Raw genomic sequence first — 18407 nt, 5'->3', positions numbered from 1 at the left:
GATCATGGCCTACTAACTCATTAGATTATTTAATAAAAATTGAAAATTATATTAACTCCAAAACTTATCCAACATATGAGATCCTAACCCTTTTTTTATAGATTAATAACACGATTTATTTTACATAAAATATTAGTCTTTTTAAATAGAAACTCTAACACATTTTTTTTTAAAATTAAACAACTTTTTGGAAACTACTTACACTATTATTTCCCATAATTTATGGAATCATGATCCTATAATTTATGAAATATTTTCCATGATTTATGGAATACTTTCAGCTTAATTTTTAAGGATATAGATGGTTACAAAATCATATTTTCTCAAACTCCCCCTTAAACCGGTGAGTAGATGTTTATTTGCAAGTTGACCACATGTAGAAATGTAAAAGATATATCTACCCACTTTCTTTGCTCTTTACTTTCTCCTTGATGAACCATATATGTGCTTTGTTCGATCATATTGTATTGGATTATGAGCTATATTAATCGCAAATTTATTGTCATAATAAAGCCTTATTAGATTATTCCACTTGATCTTCAAGTCTTCTAAGATATTTTTTAACCAAAGTAGTTCACACACATCTTGATCTATTGCTCGGAATTCTACCTTTGCAATAGATCCTACATTAAACCACGCTACCACATCCCAAATCTTGCTCCACATCACGAGGTTACCACTAAGAAAGGTGTAATATCCAATAGTTGATCTCCTGTTAACCACTAATCTAACATAATCAACATCTGTATATGCATCTAACATCAAACCTCCATTTCTTTTAAACAGAATACCCTTCCTTTCATTTTATTGAACTACTTGCTAGTTTGCATGTTAAGAATATTTAGGGATAAATATTCTGTTAGGGATAAATATTCTGTTTTTTACTTTTTTATAGAAAGTAATTCTCCTAATATGGAATAGGTCCCTATATTCGTGTATAAATAGGGATAAATATTCTTATCTCTTAGTAATAAAGCAAGATTCCATATTATTTTACATGGTATCAGAGCGGGATTAGGTTTAATTTTTTTTTCCGCCGCCACGTGCGAAGGAGCTTTCCTCCTTCCTCCGAATCGCGGCGGGCGAAGGAGCTTTCCTCCGAATCGCGGCGTCTCCTTCCTCGTCCCGCGCTTCTGTCTCGCCGTCGACCAAGCGCCTCTGATTTCAGCGTTTGGAGCACGGCGCCACGCGAAGGAGCCTTCCTCTCCTTCCTTCGGATCGCGGCGTCGACCGAATCACGCCTCTGTCTCGCCGTCGACAGAGGACCGAGCGCATCTGTCCTGCGGTTCTGCTGCTTCATCGGCGGCCAGAAGCATCTCTCCCAATCGCGATTCCTCCCAATCGCGATCGCTCCCTCCCAATCGCGATTCCCGATCTGTCCTGCGGTTCTGCTGCTTCATCGGCGGTATTCCTGCACCGCATCCCTGCGTTCGCGTGGCGTCTCTCGGCGGCGGCCACGTCGACATTGGGCCGCAGGACGCTCAGCAACCACAGTGCCGCCAGGAGCAAATACAAAAGGTGCAATTTTGACCGCCCCCATCCTTTTTTTCCCTCCTCGCTTTCTCCCTCCCAGAAGCAGCGGCGGCGGAGGTGGTTAGGTCACGAGCTCGCGCTTTCCACAGAGAGCGAGCAGCGCGTGAATGCTTTGGATGGCGAAACAGGCCTTCGGTACGCTTCCCTACTCATCAACTTTGGTCTCTCGAAACAACAACAGACTTCCACCTCGTAAGGGTGGCAAAGGACGCCCTTGGTGTGATCATTGCCACCGACCAGGACACATGATTGATAAATGTTGGAGTCTACATGGTCGACCTTCCCGTGCTACGCAGATCGTCCAGAGTTCTGTCGCTCCTTCAGCTTCCACTTCACAGTTGCCACCAAATCCGACCCCACCGCCTTCCTATAACGACTTTTTGAAATGGTATGAGGATCGAAAGGTCTCTGATTCCCCTGTTGCCGTTGCACTCACTAGTAATTCCTTTGCTGGCATATCTCGCTCTTCGAGTTCTTGGGTTCTTGATTCCGGGGCCACCGATCATATCACTGGTAATAGATCACTTTTTTCTTCTCTCTCTACTTCTGGTTATTTACCCTTTGTCACCATGGCAAATGGTTCTCAAATTCAGTCCCAGGGTGTCGGTATTGTTCATCCTTCTCCGTCTCTTTCTATTCATAATGTTCTTTATGTTCCCGGTGCTCCCTTTAATTTATTATCAATTAGTCAGCTTACTCGGTCTCTTGATTGTGTCATCTCGTTTACTAAATCTTCTGTTTCCTTACAGGACCGGAGTACGGGGAGGATGATTGGCTTCGGATATGAGTCTCATGGCCTATATCGGCTTCAACAGTCCTCTCTTGTTGGTTCGGCGGCGACATCTCCCCTTCTTATTCATGCTCAGTTGGGACATCCAGGTCTTGATAAGTTGAAACAATTACATCCTGGTCTTTCTCACTTAGATTCTTTATCTTGTGAATCATGTCAATTAGGAAAGCATGTTCGTAGTTTTTTTCTCCTCGCACTGTGAGTCGGGCTACGTCACCTTTTGCTTTGGTTCATTCCGATGTTTGGGGTCCAAGTCGTGTTTCTTCTGTTGGATGTATACTATAAGCCTTGTTTTTTGTATAAACATCTAGTTTGCAATAATATTGAAATAAGAATCACCTTGGTCATATGTTTGCATTTCTTATGGTAATGCATTTGTCCACTTAATTTATATTGTAGATAACATGGTGTGTAGTGCCACACAGAAGATCATGTTATCGGTTCCTTATAAATTATAAATAGTAGCTCACAACCAAGATGGATAGGGACAAAACCATTGGAGTGGTTGTAGTGTAATTGGTATTAGTTTATTTTGACTATTAAATTACATTAGTACACTTTATGTGTATTGAGCAGAACCGTTTGAGGTCGTTCAATTTATACTGACTATATAATCGAACTAGACCTCAGTTATTATGGATGTGCATGCTCTTAATCCCGATATAATAACAAGCACATATACTTAGTATGTATTTTTTTAATTCATCAAAGGGTGAGATTTATTCGTTAAATCCTTGTGAAAAATTCTATGAAGGATCGTTCGGAGTTGTTTTCTCTTTTTCAATCTTTTTTCTATGAAATTAAAACTCAATTTGGTATTTCTCTTCGAACCTTACAGAGTGATAATGCACGTGAGTATCTATCTACTCCATTTCAAACCTTCTTGGCATCTCATGGTGTGTTGCATCGGACGTCTTGTCCTCATACCCCTCAACAGAATGGAGTTGCTGAACGCAAGAATCGCCATCTTCTTGAGACCACCCGGACTCTTCTTCTCCATTCTCATGTTCCTCTTCAGTTTTGGGATGACACTGTACTTACTGCGTGTTATCTCATCAATCACATGTCTTCCTCCACTCTACAAGGTCAAATACCTCATCATGTTCTTTATCCTCATCAGTCTCTTCATCCTTTACCACCTAGGGTCTTTGGTTCTATATGTTTTGCTCATGCTCTCGATCCTGGCATTGACAAACTCTCTCCCCGGTCTCATAAGTGTGTCTTCCTTGGGTACCCACGGTCTCAGAAAGGGTACAAGTGTTATTCTCCTACTCTCCGTCGGTACTTCATCTCTGCTGATGTCACGTTCTTTGATTCGGTTCCATTTTTTGGGCCTAACGGATCTCCGTCCGAGTTTTCTCCTTCTACGCCTGCACCAATGGCTATCTTTTATCCTCCGGAGGAGTCTCTGTCGCCTCCGAAGACATCTCCTCCATTGCAGGTTTATCAGCGTCGTCCTCGTCCTGCTTTGCCGCCGACCACCACTGACACTACCATGGACACATCTTTGGAGCCAAGTCTTTCACCTCGTCCTCCGGTCCCATCTCCTGAGTCTGATATTCCCATTGCACTTCGGAAAGGTGTGTGTTCCACTCGTAATCCTTCTCCTCATTATGTTTCTTTGAGTTATCATTGTGTTTCTCCTTCCTATTTTGCTTGTCTTTCCTCCTTGTCGTCTGTTTCTCTTCCGAAGACTGCAGGTGATGCCTTTGCCCATCCAGGATGGAAACAGACTATGCTCGATGAAATGTGTGTCTTACAGAGCAGTGGGACTTGGGACCTCATTCCTCTACCGCCAGGGAAGTCAGTTGTCGATTGTCGATGGGTATATACAGTGAAGGTTGGTCCAGACAGAAAAGTTGACCGGCTTAAGGCTCGCCTCGTTGCTAAAGGATATACTCAGATCTTCGGATTGGATTATGGGGACACTTTTTCTCCTGTTGCCAAGTTGTCCTCTGTGCGCTTATTCTTGTCCATTGTTGCAATTCGACATTGGCTCTTTATCAGTTGGACATAAAAAATGCTTTCTTACATGGTAACCTACTCGAGGAAGTCTCTAGCGGGATCACGTCCGTATACAAAGAAAACTACTAAATAAGAGTTTTTCACATCTATTAAATTTGCTTATAGATCATTGTTTGTGAGTTGTTCACATCTTTTAAATTTGCTTATCGGTCTTGTTCTTCGTCGGATGATATCTATTTCACTTAAAGCTCCTCTTCACAGGAAAATATTATAAAATCCCTCTTCAAATGATACAATAGTAGTATAGTAAAGTATTTAAAAAGATAAATAAGAAAATTAGAGATGAAAACGAATATTCTAGAAGTGGGAACTCTTCAAATTTATTTTACAAACGAATTAAAAAAATATTTATCTATAAAATTAATTGAATAAAATTTAAAATCTAAATTATCTAAAAAAAATATAAAACCCCTCCCCTGTTCAAGGGCTGCCCTCCCTGCTCTGCTTGCTCTGCTTGCTCTGCTCAGCTGACTACTGATAATCAGTTAAAAAGCAAAAAGGTTGCCGATCTTTGAAGCACGTGAGCAATCCACAGCCACGAATCCCCTAAAGACCAAACTTCTATCTCTCCAATTCTCTCATTGATTGTGACGATGGCGACCTCCGCTCGTCAGGAGTACCTTTGCCCACCAAAACAGGACGACGGCGACGCCAACCCTTTCCCGATCTGGTAACTTCACATGCCCTTCCCTTCTCCGAGAAAGCGACGCCCAACCCTTCCTTAACTACGCCAATGCACCATGTGCCCCAACTTGTGGCTACGGATCGCCACGAGGTTCTACTTCCTGGCTCTCCTCGCCCCGGCCGTCGCTGTCGGATCGCTCGTACGTACACGTGCTCGATTAGGCCGGTCGGGCGCGCAAATGCAGTCGAGTGCCTAACACTGCGCTCGATTCTCCAGTTCTCCTCAAATGGATCGCCTTCACTTCCTTCTCTAAATTGCTCTGCTTTCCTCTCTCTCTCTCTCCGCACGCTATTGCAATCTGTTGTCGCGTGGTTTGCGACTCGTGACCGTTTTAATTTTCATGGAATTCAAAGACAAGCGATTGGTGATCATTGACATGAAACGAGCTTTATAGATTTAGTTGTTCTCTGTACATTGCGAGTGATTAACAGCAGCATCGACATGATCTGCTGTCGGTACTAGGATACATTTATTGCATATAATTGTCATCGGCGGCGGATTGCATGAGCCATAGGTCCTCCAAGGTCCAGAGGTGTTCGGTGAATTCGGCGCAGGGGAACTGAGACAGTTGGATGCCGCCGCCGCTGGCGATGCTCTGCTCATCGGCGGGGTGGTTGAGGAGCTGGTCATTCACTCCGTCAGAGTGGCTGCCGCCAGGACACGCCTCGACGTCGCTGCGGAAGTCCATCGGCTCGCTCTGTTTCGCGCGCTTCTGGATTCGGGTTCTCCAGTAGTTCTTGATCTCGTTGTCCGTCCTCTCCGGCAGTTGGCGTGCAATTTTCGACCACCTGTTGCCCCACCGGGCGTGGAGGTCCATGATCAGGAGCTGCTCCTGCGGTGTGATGTTGCCCCGCCGGACGTCGGGGCGCAGGTAGTTCAACCACCGGAGCCGGCAACTCTTCCCCGTCCGGTTCAAACCTTGTCCGCCGATCAGAAACCAAGTCAAGGCAGAGACACAACGCGAAACACTCATCGTATGAAATCTGAATGGCTGATTACCTGCAGAACGGGCGAGGTTGTTCCAGACGCCCTCGCCGTGGTTGGCGATGTAGTTGACGAGGATGAGGTCTTCCTCCATGGTCCATGGTCCTTTCCTCACTTCAGCCTCTTGGTTGCCGCCGTTGGCCAGCTTGTCGCTGCTGACGCTGCCCTCTCCTTCCATTTGCGAGGAAGAGAGTGATAAAACAGGGGAGGGATCCAACAGAGTTAGGCAGAGGGATGAATCACAGGAAATGTCGAGGTGGGTTTTATAGGGGGAGGGAGGGAGGGGAGGGGAGATCTACTTCACACGGATCCAGTATATTCTTGCACGATTTATTGAGTAGAGATACAGAAGACTGTTTTCTCATCTTGTCACCAAAAATACATGAAAATTCTAAGGTTAGATCTCTTTTTAATGATGTAATTATATAAAACATTTAAAAAAAGTAAAATCGGGGGGAAAACTTTAATTGAATTTCAGAGTTAAGGTTTTAAATGATTCAAACATTCATAAATAAATTTGATGTCCAATTTATGAATAAATATTATAAATTGTTCATCCATAAATCTATGTTACGACAAAGATATAAACATTAGTGTTCATCAATAATGTTTATAAATTATGAGCAATGACCAAAAAAAAAAAGTTTGTATAGTCTACAATAGAGGTGAGTGCAACATCAACTCCTTTAGATTTTAAGAGGAGAGGAATCTCTGTTATCAAAATGTTCATCGAACAGAGATGTCCTTTTGGATCAATGAGGCTAGGAAAATTCTCTACGGTGTCGATCTACAATGGAGAGTGGCAACTGCGATGACATCCCTTAGTTTAGATGACATCTGTCTCGTTACGACAACCACAAACGTTGTGAACATAGAGGAGAACGATATTACTAGCAAAGGATTGTTGCGCCTCCTCATCTCGCTCCTCCAATGCTCTCGCTATCTAAACCATCTATGAGAAAGTAAATCGAGAAACTGTAGTTGACACACCTAGTAAAATGGGCAAAAATCAAAAGAGTCTACTCCGTTGTCGTAATTCCCCCCGGGGGCTCTAATCATCTAAACCAGGGCACACCACTTGAGCAAAAATTAAAAGAACATTTTTTTTAATCAAAATGGGCACTCATTTTGATTTTTTTTATTAAAAGGACTAACCTCTTATAAAATGATAGTATACTATTTAACACATGCATTAAACTAAGAGTCTATTGTAGCAGTTACAGTTTCATAATTGTTACAACTGAGCTGTCACATAATGGTGGTAGCTACGGTTTCATAACTACTATAATATAAATATTAGATAAGTAAGTTAAATTTGCGTTATAACAATTATAAAATTGTAACTGCTACAATATATATAGAGTTTAGGGAGTGAAGAATGATCGTCATAGGCGAAAAAGCTTAGAGAGGTTATAACTTTTGACTTAGATTGAATTACAGGACGCATAATATATTAAATCGAAACTTGTTTAGAAATCTACAACTAGTTATAGGGTGAAACCCATAATAGACTAAGATTTTAGGTTCAAAAATATCATGTAAATCCTTTTCGAAAACTCTGAACAATTTTAGTCTCTTTTTAAAGATTTGCTTTCATATTGTAGCAACTATGAAAACATAATTACTATAATTGTATAACTGTTACGAAATCATAGATACTACAATATATTAAATCAAAACCCGTTCAGAGATCTATAACTTATTATAGGGTGAAACCCGCAACAGGTCGATTTCATGCTTAAAAAATATCGTTTAAGTCCTTTTCAAAGTCTTAATAATTTTAGTCCTTTTTTCAAAGAATTGTTTCCATATTGTAGCAACTATAAACACATAGCTACTATAACTGTGTAGCAGCTATAAAATCGTAACAATTATAATGGGCCCGATCGATTTAGGATTTAGACGAAAAATATAAACAAGATAATAATGAGAACAATATTAAAAGATAGTTGTGCCATTTTATAAAAGGGTAAGACATCCTTTTAATAAAAAATTAAAGTGGAGTGGCCTTTTGACAATTAAAAAAAAAACAGTACCCTTTTGATCCCTTGTAAAATTATACACAGACTCTTTAGGTAGAAGATATACGACTAAGCACAAGTGTCATTCAAAATATGTTAATTAGACCCATATATGAATATCGAAGCAAAAGGTGTTGAAGAAAAATATGAGTATATTTGCAAACTTGCACCATTCTTGGTCGCTTTGGAGTAGAATGACGAACACAAACAAATTCATTAGTCTCGAGAACATGAATCAAGAGCAGTCGAGCTTGTAAAGTGGTAAATGAATAATTTATAAGATATACACGATGAACTTGTCTAACTAGCTCCATCAGTTCGTAAGATGATTGCCCAGCGTTTTTCAAATAGGAATAAATCTAATTTAGTTAAAAAAAAAATGTTAGATGAACTGATTAAAATTGAAATAAGCACTTGAAAACAAAAGTAATGGACACTATAAAAAAAATAGGTTTGCATTTGGGTAATACGATTTATAGCTTTTGTCAAGGTTTGAATATATAAACTTGGATAAAAATTAGAGCGCCCCTTTTTATTAGAATAGTCAAAAAGAGCACAAACATATTTTAATTTTTAAAAAATATTTTTATTTTCGATGTTGTTAAATCGTAACTACTACAATATAAAAAAATAAATTAAATATAGATGGAGTAGTTACATGATCGTAGCTGATACACAATTATAATAGTTATGGTTCATAACTGCTATAAACTATACCGTTTATAATAATTATGAAATTATAACTACTAACTATATGTATAATATGAATACAAATTAATTCTTTTCTGTTAAAAAATAATCATAATTTATACTCATTAAATAAGCATATTAATTAGTTACAATTCATTTATAATTAACTAAGCAACCTACCACCAATTTAATTATCCATCTTCTACGTGTAAATATTTAGACCACTCGCATTAAATATTGAGCAAAATCAAATGGATGCAATTAGTTGCATATGCCCACTAATTTTCCCCCCTAATTTATAAATCTCAACATATGTATGAATATATATTGAATATTAATCAAATCATTAATATTATTTATGATCATACAATTTATTATTTTTAAGAAAATGACAAGCTATATTTTATGAGTGTAGCAATTATGAGATCATAATTAAATTATGTAAAAAATAAAAATATTTTTAAAAATAAAAAAGATTGAGATGGATGCTATTTTAATGATAAATAAAAAAGCACTTTTTAAAATAATGGATCATTAATGAAATTATCTACAAAGAATGCCGATAATATGTTGGTGGTACCTTGAGGAATCTCTAAATTACTATGGATGATTGTATGAATAATCATGTGGTATCAATTCAAAGTTGTGGCACAAACACATGGTGCCAAGCTTGAACTTGTATATTAAAACACAAGATAATGTTCTAAGACGCAAGATGTCAAATTCCTTCCATTTTCTCATGTTGTTAAATGACTAGTAGTTGGGTGAGTAGAATCAAGAAAAAGAGAGTCTTCTGTTAGAGTTCAAGAAATGAGATAGTTTTTCATGTTAATCATGAAAAGTTGAATCGATCAAAGTTGTGAAGGATAGAGGTAGAAAATAAATTACAGTAGAAGTGATTTAAAGTATCTGAATAATCTTAATTAGGTTTAAGAGAGTTCAATGATCAAATAGTAGACCTAAGTAGTTTAATTTCATACTTTTTGTTGGTTATTATTTTATTTAAGGTGCCTTGATCAAAACTAATCTCTTGTAGAAATATAATTAATTTTTGGAGTTGGTGCCCATAGTAAATCAAATAGTCAAATTTAACCTATCCATTCAACTAAGCTCTTGTCTTCTAAAGGACGAAATGTGTCTATTAATTTTCACATAATTTGTTCTCGAAGAACTAATACCAAATGAATATACATAAGATTTGTTTAAATCCTAAACCCTAAATCACATAATGTGTTAGCTATTATTTTAAAAAAATTATATAAAATACTCTTTTGTCATAGATCGAGTAAAAGAAAGATATTGTAATTGAAAAATAAAGACTTCAATCCATGTTTCGCAAATAAAAAATTATCCAAATGTTCCTATAACTCTACGAGAATCATTTGCCTAATTTGCCACCACAAAATATGCAATTTGTTCATCATTAAACCCTTAGAAAGCATGTTGAAAAAAAAGGGTAAAGATAAAAGATGTAAGCATCACTTGATGTCTCTATGGATGCCTATCAAAAATGAATTAGGAATGATTAATACTTTAGTTTGCTAACAATTACTTAAATAGGTAAAGATAAAAGATACAAGCATCACTTACAATCTTCATGAAGATATGTTATTCCTCGAGCAAAGCTAAGAGAAATTCTCATCCTTTTTGACCAATCAAGAACGGGTAGGCCATCTCCTAATAGTGAAAAATAAGAATAATAATTTTCTAGTTTTTAGGACAGATAATTATTATGTTAAAAAAAAATTGAAAATTCTTCTTCATTCATGTATTTACCATGTAATTGATGTTACAAAGTTAGTCGATCTCCAGTACATCTGCCTTAAATTCTGTATCTTCTTGTCCACTGTACATGTATCTTAAGTTACGTTGTTTCACAGCAACTTGCCACCCATCTATATAGCCGTCAAGTTGGGTTAGGCCCGCCGGATTGGCCCGCCCCGCCAAGTATTTTAGGTGGGTTGAGTTGAAATTTTATCAACCCATTTTAAGATGGGGGTATCACTACAAAAATAATACAACTTAGCGACGGAATATTTCCGTCGCTAATCGATCGTTACTGGAGATTAACGACCGATTAGTGATGGAATATTCCTGTCGTCTTATTTTTTTCGCTGACTGTCAGCTTAACTATTTAGGTTCCGTCTTAAATAGCGACGAAATAAATATATCCATCGCTAATATTTGCGACGACCAAATATATCCGTCGCTAACTAATAGAGATGGATTTTTTTTCCCGTCGCAAATATTAGCGACGATAAAAATTTTCATCGCTAATTCCGTCGTTAAATATTTTAGCGACGTCGGAAAAATTTAATTCCGTCGCTAAAACCTGATCAAGTCATGTGGTTTTACTTTGGCAAATAGCGACGGAATTTTATTATTCCGTCGCTAAATAGCGATGGAATAATAAAATTCCGTCGCTAAATTTAAAAAAAATAAAAAAAATATTCATCACTTAGCAACGAAATTTATAAATTCCGTCGCTAATAATTTAATTTTTTTAAATATTTTTTTATTTTTCTGAATTCCCTGTTTACATATCAATCAATCCAATCCAATCCAATATAAATACAAAAAGATAAGCCAAAATACATAAACACAACACTAATACAATATCTGAATACAAAACACATGTCAAAATATCTGAATACACTCCAATACAATCTGAATACAATAACACAAATACAAATATCTGAATACACTGATACTGTATCAAATGTTTAAATACAATAACTGATCAAAATTATATCTAAACTAACCATGCCAAAATAGAAGATCCTACAAAAAAGATAATAAGATAGGTTAGTAATAACTTAATTATAACAAGGTATTTGGAAAATGCATGTTTACAAGTAATAACTTAAAAAAATTAGAAGTAATAGAAATGTTAACATACCTCGCAGGCAGCTACTGATCAGGAGCATTAGGGTCCTGAGTGTCCGCATCTTGTGCATTGTTATAATGTGGCATGGGTGGCGTCGGGCCCATGGCATCCATGAAGGTCGTCATCTGCCACGCAAGCTGATCGTAAGTCTGTTGCTGCGCCTCTAATGCGGAGAGTCGATTCTTTAATTCTTGATTTTCTTGTTGTAGGGCTTCTATCGTAGAAGATGATCCGCTGGGACGACCCCTGGCTCTAGGGGTCATCACACGATCATATACGACTCTCGCCTGGGACCCTAGACCATAGAGGGTGGAGCTCTTCTTCCTCCCACCGACCACATCATAGTATATCTCATTCAACTGGTCGGTTGAGAGATCCTGCCTCTCCCCTCCCTCAACAGCAGGCGCAGACGCCTGTGCAACTCTAGCAGACATTTCAGCCTGTTTAAAAATAAATTAATATAAAATTTAAGATTAGAAAAAATAATTACAATACTGAAATATGAAATAAATTTAAAAATTATTATCTTACGTCTAATGCCTGCGAGCGAGGATCGATAAATGTGTCATTCTTGGACTTGTGTGTCTTCGTAAAAATCTCCCAACAAGTAGGAGGGCTCTGTAACTCGTGCTCCTAAAAATATAAAAATATAATTAAATAAAAATTAAATCATTATTAATTAAATAATTCTAATACAAATATATTAATTGTAAACTTACCAAGTCCAAGGTATGCTCAACAATGGAACGGGATCCAGCTGTATGCTTTGTGGATCCGGTGCTAGGGCCAGCCAGCTCGGTGTTTCTGTTGGATCGAGCTGTCGCTGAATTTGCCTGCCATCTTTCTGCAGCCCAGATGGCTTGCCATGCAACCCAAATGTCCTCTGGGATGAAAGATGGTCTGGTGCCCTTTCTTCTGCATTTATAGAGCAGATCTTTGTATAATTTGGCACAAGCAGCATTCCAGGTGTCTTTAAACTCCTGCTCGTGCCCTGGCTCACAAGTATACTTTTTCTTGGGATGTATACTATAAGTCTTGCTTTTTGTATAAACATCTATTTTGTAATAATATTGAAATGAGAATCACCTTGGTCAAATGTTTGCATTTTATGTTAATGCAGTTGTTCACTTAATTTATATTGTAGATAACATGGTGTGTGGTGCCACACAGAAGATTATGTTATCGGTTCCTTATAAATTATAAATAGTAGCTCACAACCAAGATGGACTGGGACAAACCATTGGAATGGTTGTAGTGTAATTAGTATTAGTTTATCTTGACTATTAGATTACACTAGTACACTTTGTGTGTATTGAGCAGGACCGTTTGAGGTCGTTCGATTTATACTGACTATATAATCGAACTAGACCTCAGTTATTATGGATGTGCATGCTCTTAATCCCTATATAATAACAAGCACATATACTTAGTATGTATTTCTTTAATTCATCAAAGGGTGAGATTTATTCGTTAAATCAAAAGGCCCGATGAGTTGGGAGATAATGCTATGTATATGGTGTGTTGTTGATTATAGAAGGAAACTGTGTCCTAATATTTAGGTTGATGATGTCCCCTTGAGGAGCTCATAAGGATTATCATGTAAACCCTGCAGGTGGACTTAGTTCCGCATGATAATAAAGTTGAGTGGTACTACTCTTGGATTCAGAAGTTAATTAATTGAGTTGTCAGTAATTCAATTAATTGACGGACATACGATATCTTAAACACAGGGAGATTAATGCACTCATGATAAGAAGGAGCCCATATTATAATATGGGATTGGTGCGGTAGTTCAATAATAACCCTTTAGTGGTATGAGTTATTATTGATGGACTTGAGTTGGGTGTTCAGGGAGAACACAACAAGCCCAAGCCCATCAGGAGGCCATAACCAATTCCTCCTCTAGGTCCCTGCTGTAGCCTCTGGATAAAGCCTCGTATCCACCTGAGAGAATTTTGTAAGAATTTCGAAATTCTGTTAGGAAATTCTGTGTTAAGAATTTCTAAAATTCTGTTAAGAATTTTTCCTATGAAAAATTCTGTTAAGAATTTCTGTTAAGAATTTCCGTTATGAAATTCTGTTAAGAATTCTATTTCTTCCCTAAACAAAATTTTGTTATGATTTTTTCATAGAAATTTTGTTAAGAAAATAACAAAACTTAATTAAGAAATTTTGTTAAGAAATTAATGAAATTTTATTAAGAGATTTTGTTAAGATAATAACAAAATTTAGTTAAGAAAATTTATTAAGAAACTAACAAAATCTTATCAAGAGATTTTATTAGATTTTTTCTAACTAAATCTGAATAAGAAAAGTTTGTTAGATTCTTTCTAAATTTTCTAAGATGGCAAAGCTATAAAAGGGGAGGTTTGGGAGAGGGAAATAACACAATTCTTTCCCCTTGAATTGCTAGGGCCGGCGGCATCAATTCAAGCTTTCTCTCCTTCCCTTTGTTTGCTAGGGCCGGCGCCCCTTTCCCACTTCTTCCCCTCCTCTTGTGTGCTTCGGTTTCTCCTCTCCTATCCTTTGCTAGGGCCGGCGCACAAGGGTATTATCCTTGCTAGGGCCAGCGGCCAAGAAGAGAGAAGGAAGAAAAGAAAGAAGGAAGGGAAAAGGAAGAAGAAGAAGAAGTTTTTCTCTTGCTTGCCATCGGATTAGAAGAAAGGAAGAAAAGGAATTTGGGTGGAGTCATCTTGGAGGATCGTTGCCCACACAACGTCCAAGAAGAGGAGAGGAATACAGCAGAAGATCAAGAGGTCTTCGGGTAAAGAACATCTCCTACACAATCTCAAGAAGAAAGGTACAATTTATTTTCCGCTGCGTAAATTGTTTCCTTTATATATATGGATCCTGAATACCAACACAAGAGCCCAATGATCTTATGCATCGATCAAGCACATAGTTGATCGAATATGAGGGCTGCTTGAAAAGATTCCGTCTTCGAAAAATTTTTGTCTGGCAAGAATTAAACGGAACAGAATTTCAGGCGCCATCACCAACAACTCTCTACGACAACGGTTTTTGGAGGATACAACAACGGTTTTAAAACCATTGTCTATGTGCGCTGGAACTATTTCTAGTTCATTGGTTTATAACAGGAACTAGCATCACTAGGTTTTGTATGTTTTTTCTTTATTGATATAAGAGATTCAAATCATCCTCTCTTTGTTTCTTTCTTTCTCATGATCTTTTGCAGTGAACATCTTTGCTTTGGGATTGACAAATCTAATCAGTGGATTTCTTGTAATTGTACATCAAGGAGATAGATCATTAGGTTTGCTTTTTGTACTCTTCTTCTGTGGATATAAAAGTTTCTTATCTTTTTACTTGTAATTCATGAATTTTGTGGGTGTATAAATCTCTCTTAAGTATTTTGAAAAAAGATAAAAGACTCCTGGTAGGCAATGCTGTTTATGATGACATTTCCAGTTTTGACACTGGTAAGCCATATCTAAAAACCCTTTTGTTTTGTCTTGATTCTGTTTATATGACATCTTATAAACTTTGTTTATAAGTGTTCTGGTTGAGAACTGCTCCTGGACACGTCACCGGACCTTAGCTCGCCGTGGGCTGGAACAGCAGAAAAAGAGGAGGAGAGCGGTGCGAGCTTCAGGGGCTTCAGGACCTCCCTTGAAGCTGGATCGCAGCAGGAAGGAGGGTTTTGTGCGCCGCTGGCTCCTCGATACCTGAAAACACAAGGAACGTCAGTAGGACGGCCAGGGCGTGCTCCGGCGCGACCACTCCGACGCTCAAGTTAGCAATGGCGAGAGGAAGAAGAAGATGAACAGTAAAGACTTGAGCGTGTAAAAGAGAGTAAGAGTCCAGCCCCTCTACCTGTCCGACGGAGTGGTCTTTTAAGAGAGGGGATGAGCGTGCACACATGTCACGTCATCATTAAGGAACGTTAATGAGATATCAGGAACAATTGAGTTCTCTGTCCCATCGCCGTAAAAGTATCACTTTGTCGATATTTATACACAGGCAGCCTTAATTGGATGGGGCGTGGGCTTGTCAGAAGTCATAATGAGGTGGGCCCGGGTGTCGCAGAGTGATCTGGCAAGGCTAGGGCCGAATGAGGATTCGGCGGAGGCTGTTGCCGAATGAGGATTCGGCGGGGTCTAGGGCCGAATGAGGATTCGGAGCGGAGGCTAGGGCCGAATGAGGATTTGGCGGAGGCTGTGTCCGAATGGGGATTCGGCGATGGGTGTGGCCGAGTGGGGATTCGGCTAAGGCTGTGGCCGAATGAGGGACTCGGCTTAGGGATAGGGCCGAATGGGGATTCCGCTAAGGCTACGGCCGAATGGGGATTCGGCGATGGGTGTGACCGAGTGGGGATTCGACTAAGGCTACGACCGAATGGGGATTCGGCGATGGGTGTGGCCGAGTGGGGATTCGGCCAAGGCCTATCAGACCAAGGGAGATTTGTACAGGGTTTATCAGGTCTCTGGGCGAGATTCAAGTCAGACCCGGATCAGGCTCGAGCTCATGCTGACGTCATCATGGATATCTGTCGTAACATAAGCCTCCCCACTTATCTAGTCGAAGGAGCGGACCAGTCGACTGACTAGACCGATTGTTACAGCTGAGCTCGAGTCTGAATGGGAAGAGCTGAGCTGCTGTGGCCGAATGGGCAGAGCTGAGCTGCTGTGTGGCAGGGCTGAGCTGCCGAATTGAAGGAGCAGGGCTGTGCTGCCGAACTGAAGGAGCAGGGCCGAGCTGTTGTGTGGCAGTGCTGAGCCGCCGAATGGCAGTGCTGAGCTGCTGAACCGAGCCGAATGACCCGAGTCCTAGATGGCCAAGTCCGTGAGGGGGGCTTGAACTTGTGCGTTGGGACCAGACATAGACTCGAGTCCGACCATGATGAACCCATTGGATTATTCCCGGAACATAAGCCTCCCCACTAGTCTAGTCGAAGGGAGCGTGAGTCGGACTGACTAGACTGAGTTGGACTCGAGTCTGAGTCGGATCCGTAGACTCAGCCGATCAAGTGGGAGAGAGAGAGAGAGAGAGACAGGACTTCAAGAGGCGTAGGGCACGGTGGAAAGAGATAATTGACTCAAGTAGTCGGTATGGAGCTAATTGACTTGAGGAGTCGGTATGGAGCTGACTGACTCAAGGAGTCGGTATGGAGCTGGCTGACTCAAGGAGTCGGAACCAGACTAAGGAGAACTCGGACTCGGACTAAGGAGGAGTCGGAGTCTGACGAAGGAAGAGTCGAACCCGGACCAAGGAAGAGTCGGTCATGATGGGCGACGACTCGGCTTGGTAGGGAGTCGGCCATGATGGGCGACGACTCGGCTTGGTAGGGAGTCGGCCATGATGGGCGGCGACTCGGCTTGGTAGGGAGTCGGCCATGATGGGCGACGACTCGGCTTGGTAGGGAGTCGGCCATGATGGGCGGCGACTCGGCTTCGGCAACTGGTGGTGGTCGAGTTCTGCCGTCATGCGCCAGGTGCGAGTGAAGCAGTTGGCGATTGCAGCTGATTCGGCAGCAGTCGGAGTTGGGCAGAAGCACGATGGACTCAGACTCGGGACTCGGCAAGGCTTTGGCTGAGTTGACGTTGGGCAGAGCTTCCTTGCGATGCAGCCAAGATGGCTCAGCGAATGACAAACTTGGCCAAAAGCGGTGATAGACTCGGGCACACGGTTGAGCAATCGGCATGGACAGTCGGTAAGCTTTTGTCGATTGCTCGCGTCACTTGGCGTGGCAGTGCACGGTAATGGAACAGGATCAGATTCAAGATGGAAAGGTTTGGCGCAGTCGGTCAGCGTTTGCCGTACAGTGACAAGGTTGGTAGCTCTGTGTGGAATCGCGCGAGGTCGGGCGTCCCGTGTGCCAGTTGATGTGCAAGAAGTAGTGAGCTCAGCCTTTCCGTGAGGAGTAGTTGTTGGAGAAATTCATTGGTACGAGGCCAGGAGTAGTCTTCGGGATGCCATGGTCCGAGACCAGGGATATGTGAGATTAAACCTTAACAAGGATGATTGCCCACTGATCCAAGATCAGGGAAACATATAGCTCAGTAGAGATTGAACTCTGGAATCGTCAGAGACCAAGAATGCCGTGCTTGCGAAGTACATGAGATTTCCCCATGAGAGTCGGGTTTGTCAGGAAGCTATTGAAGAGACTGATTGCTCGAGATTCTAAGCTGAGCTACAGAATGAATGAAGCCGAGAGGGCTACTGAGAAGACTGAGTACTCGGAAGATTGAGCTGAGCCACTGAATGAATAAGGCCGAGAGGGCTGTAGAGAGGCCGAGTAACCTAGATGGGTGACTGAGAGACTTGACCGAGTGACAAAGTGGGCGGGCTGACAAAGTCACCGAGGGGCAATGTGGCCGAGTCAACAGAGTTGTCGAGTAAGGCTGAGTGAGGCTGCATAGAGTGGGCAGAGTGCAGAGTTGCAGAGTTGCAGAGTCACAGAGCCACAGAGTCGCAGAGTGCAGAGTCACAGAGTGCAGAGTCACAGAGTTGCCGACTGACTGAACAGAGTGGCCAACTAGCCGAATGATTACGCAGAATAGCTGACTGACTGAGCAGAATGGCTGAATGACTGAGCGAAGTAGTCAACTGATTGAACAGAATGGCCGAATAGCTGAATAGAGTGGCTGACTGACTGAGCAGAATGACCGAATGCTTATAAGATTAAGCTGAGTCACTGAATAAATAAAGCCAAGAGGCCTGTAGAGAGGCTGAGAGATTGAATTTGAGCTTGACCCTGACTATGTCCGAGTTGGTGGTGGTTGAGCCCTGAAGAGGGCGTTTGTCGATGGAGTAGGTTCAAGACCCTGAAGA

At 40.6% G+C, this 18407-nt stretch overlaps 1 protein-coding gene across 1 annotated transcript; it reads right to left on the bottom strand.

The window, feature by feature from the left end:
- Positions 1–5502: 5502 nt before the first annotated feature.
- On the bottom strand, positions 5503–6195 carry LOC141819212 (MYB-like transcription factor EOBII). Its single transcript, XM_074706555.1, has 2 exons — positions 6033–6195; positions 5503–5951 (listed from the first exon to the last, which is right to left on the bottom strand). The coding sequence occupies exons 1-2, from the start codon at positions 6193–6195 to the stop codon at positions 5503–5505; spliced, it is 612 nt and encodes a 203-aa protein (XP_074562656.1).
- Between the last annotated feature and the right edge of the window lie 12212 nt (positions 6196–18407).

This window comes from Curcuma longa, chromosome 2, assembly GCF_044706935.1.
Source record: "Curcuma longa cultivar G26 ecotype Majalengka, Jawa Barat chromosome 2, ITB_CL_G26_1.1, whole genome shotgun sequence".
Classification (NCBI taxonomy): Eukaryota; Viridiplantae; Streptophyta; class Magnoliopsida; order Zingiberales; family Zingiberaceae; genus Curcuma; species Curcuma longa.
Note: the sequence above shows the minus strand (reverse complement) of the source record. Positions and strands in the feature narration are given on the sequence as shown.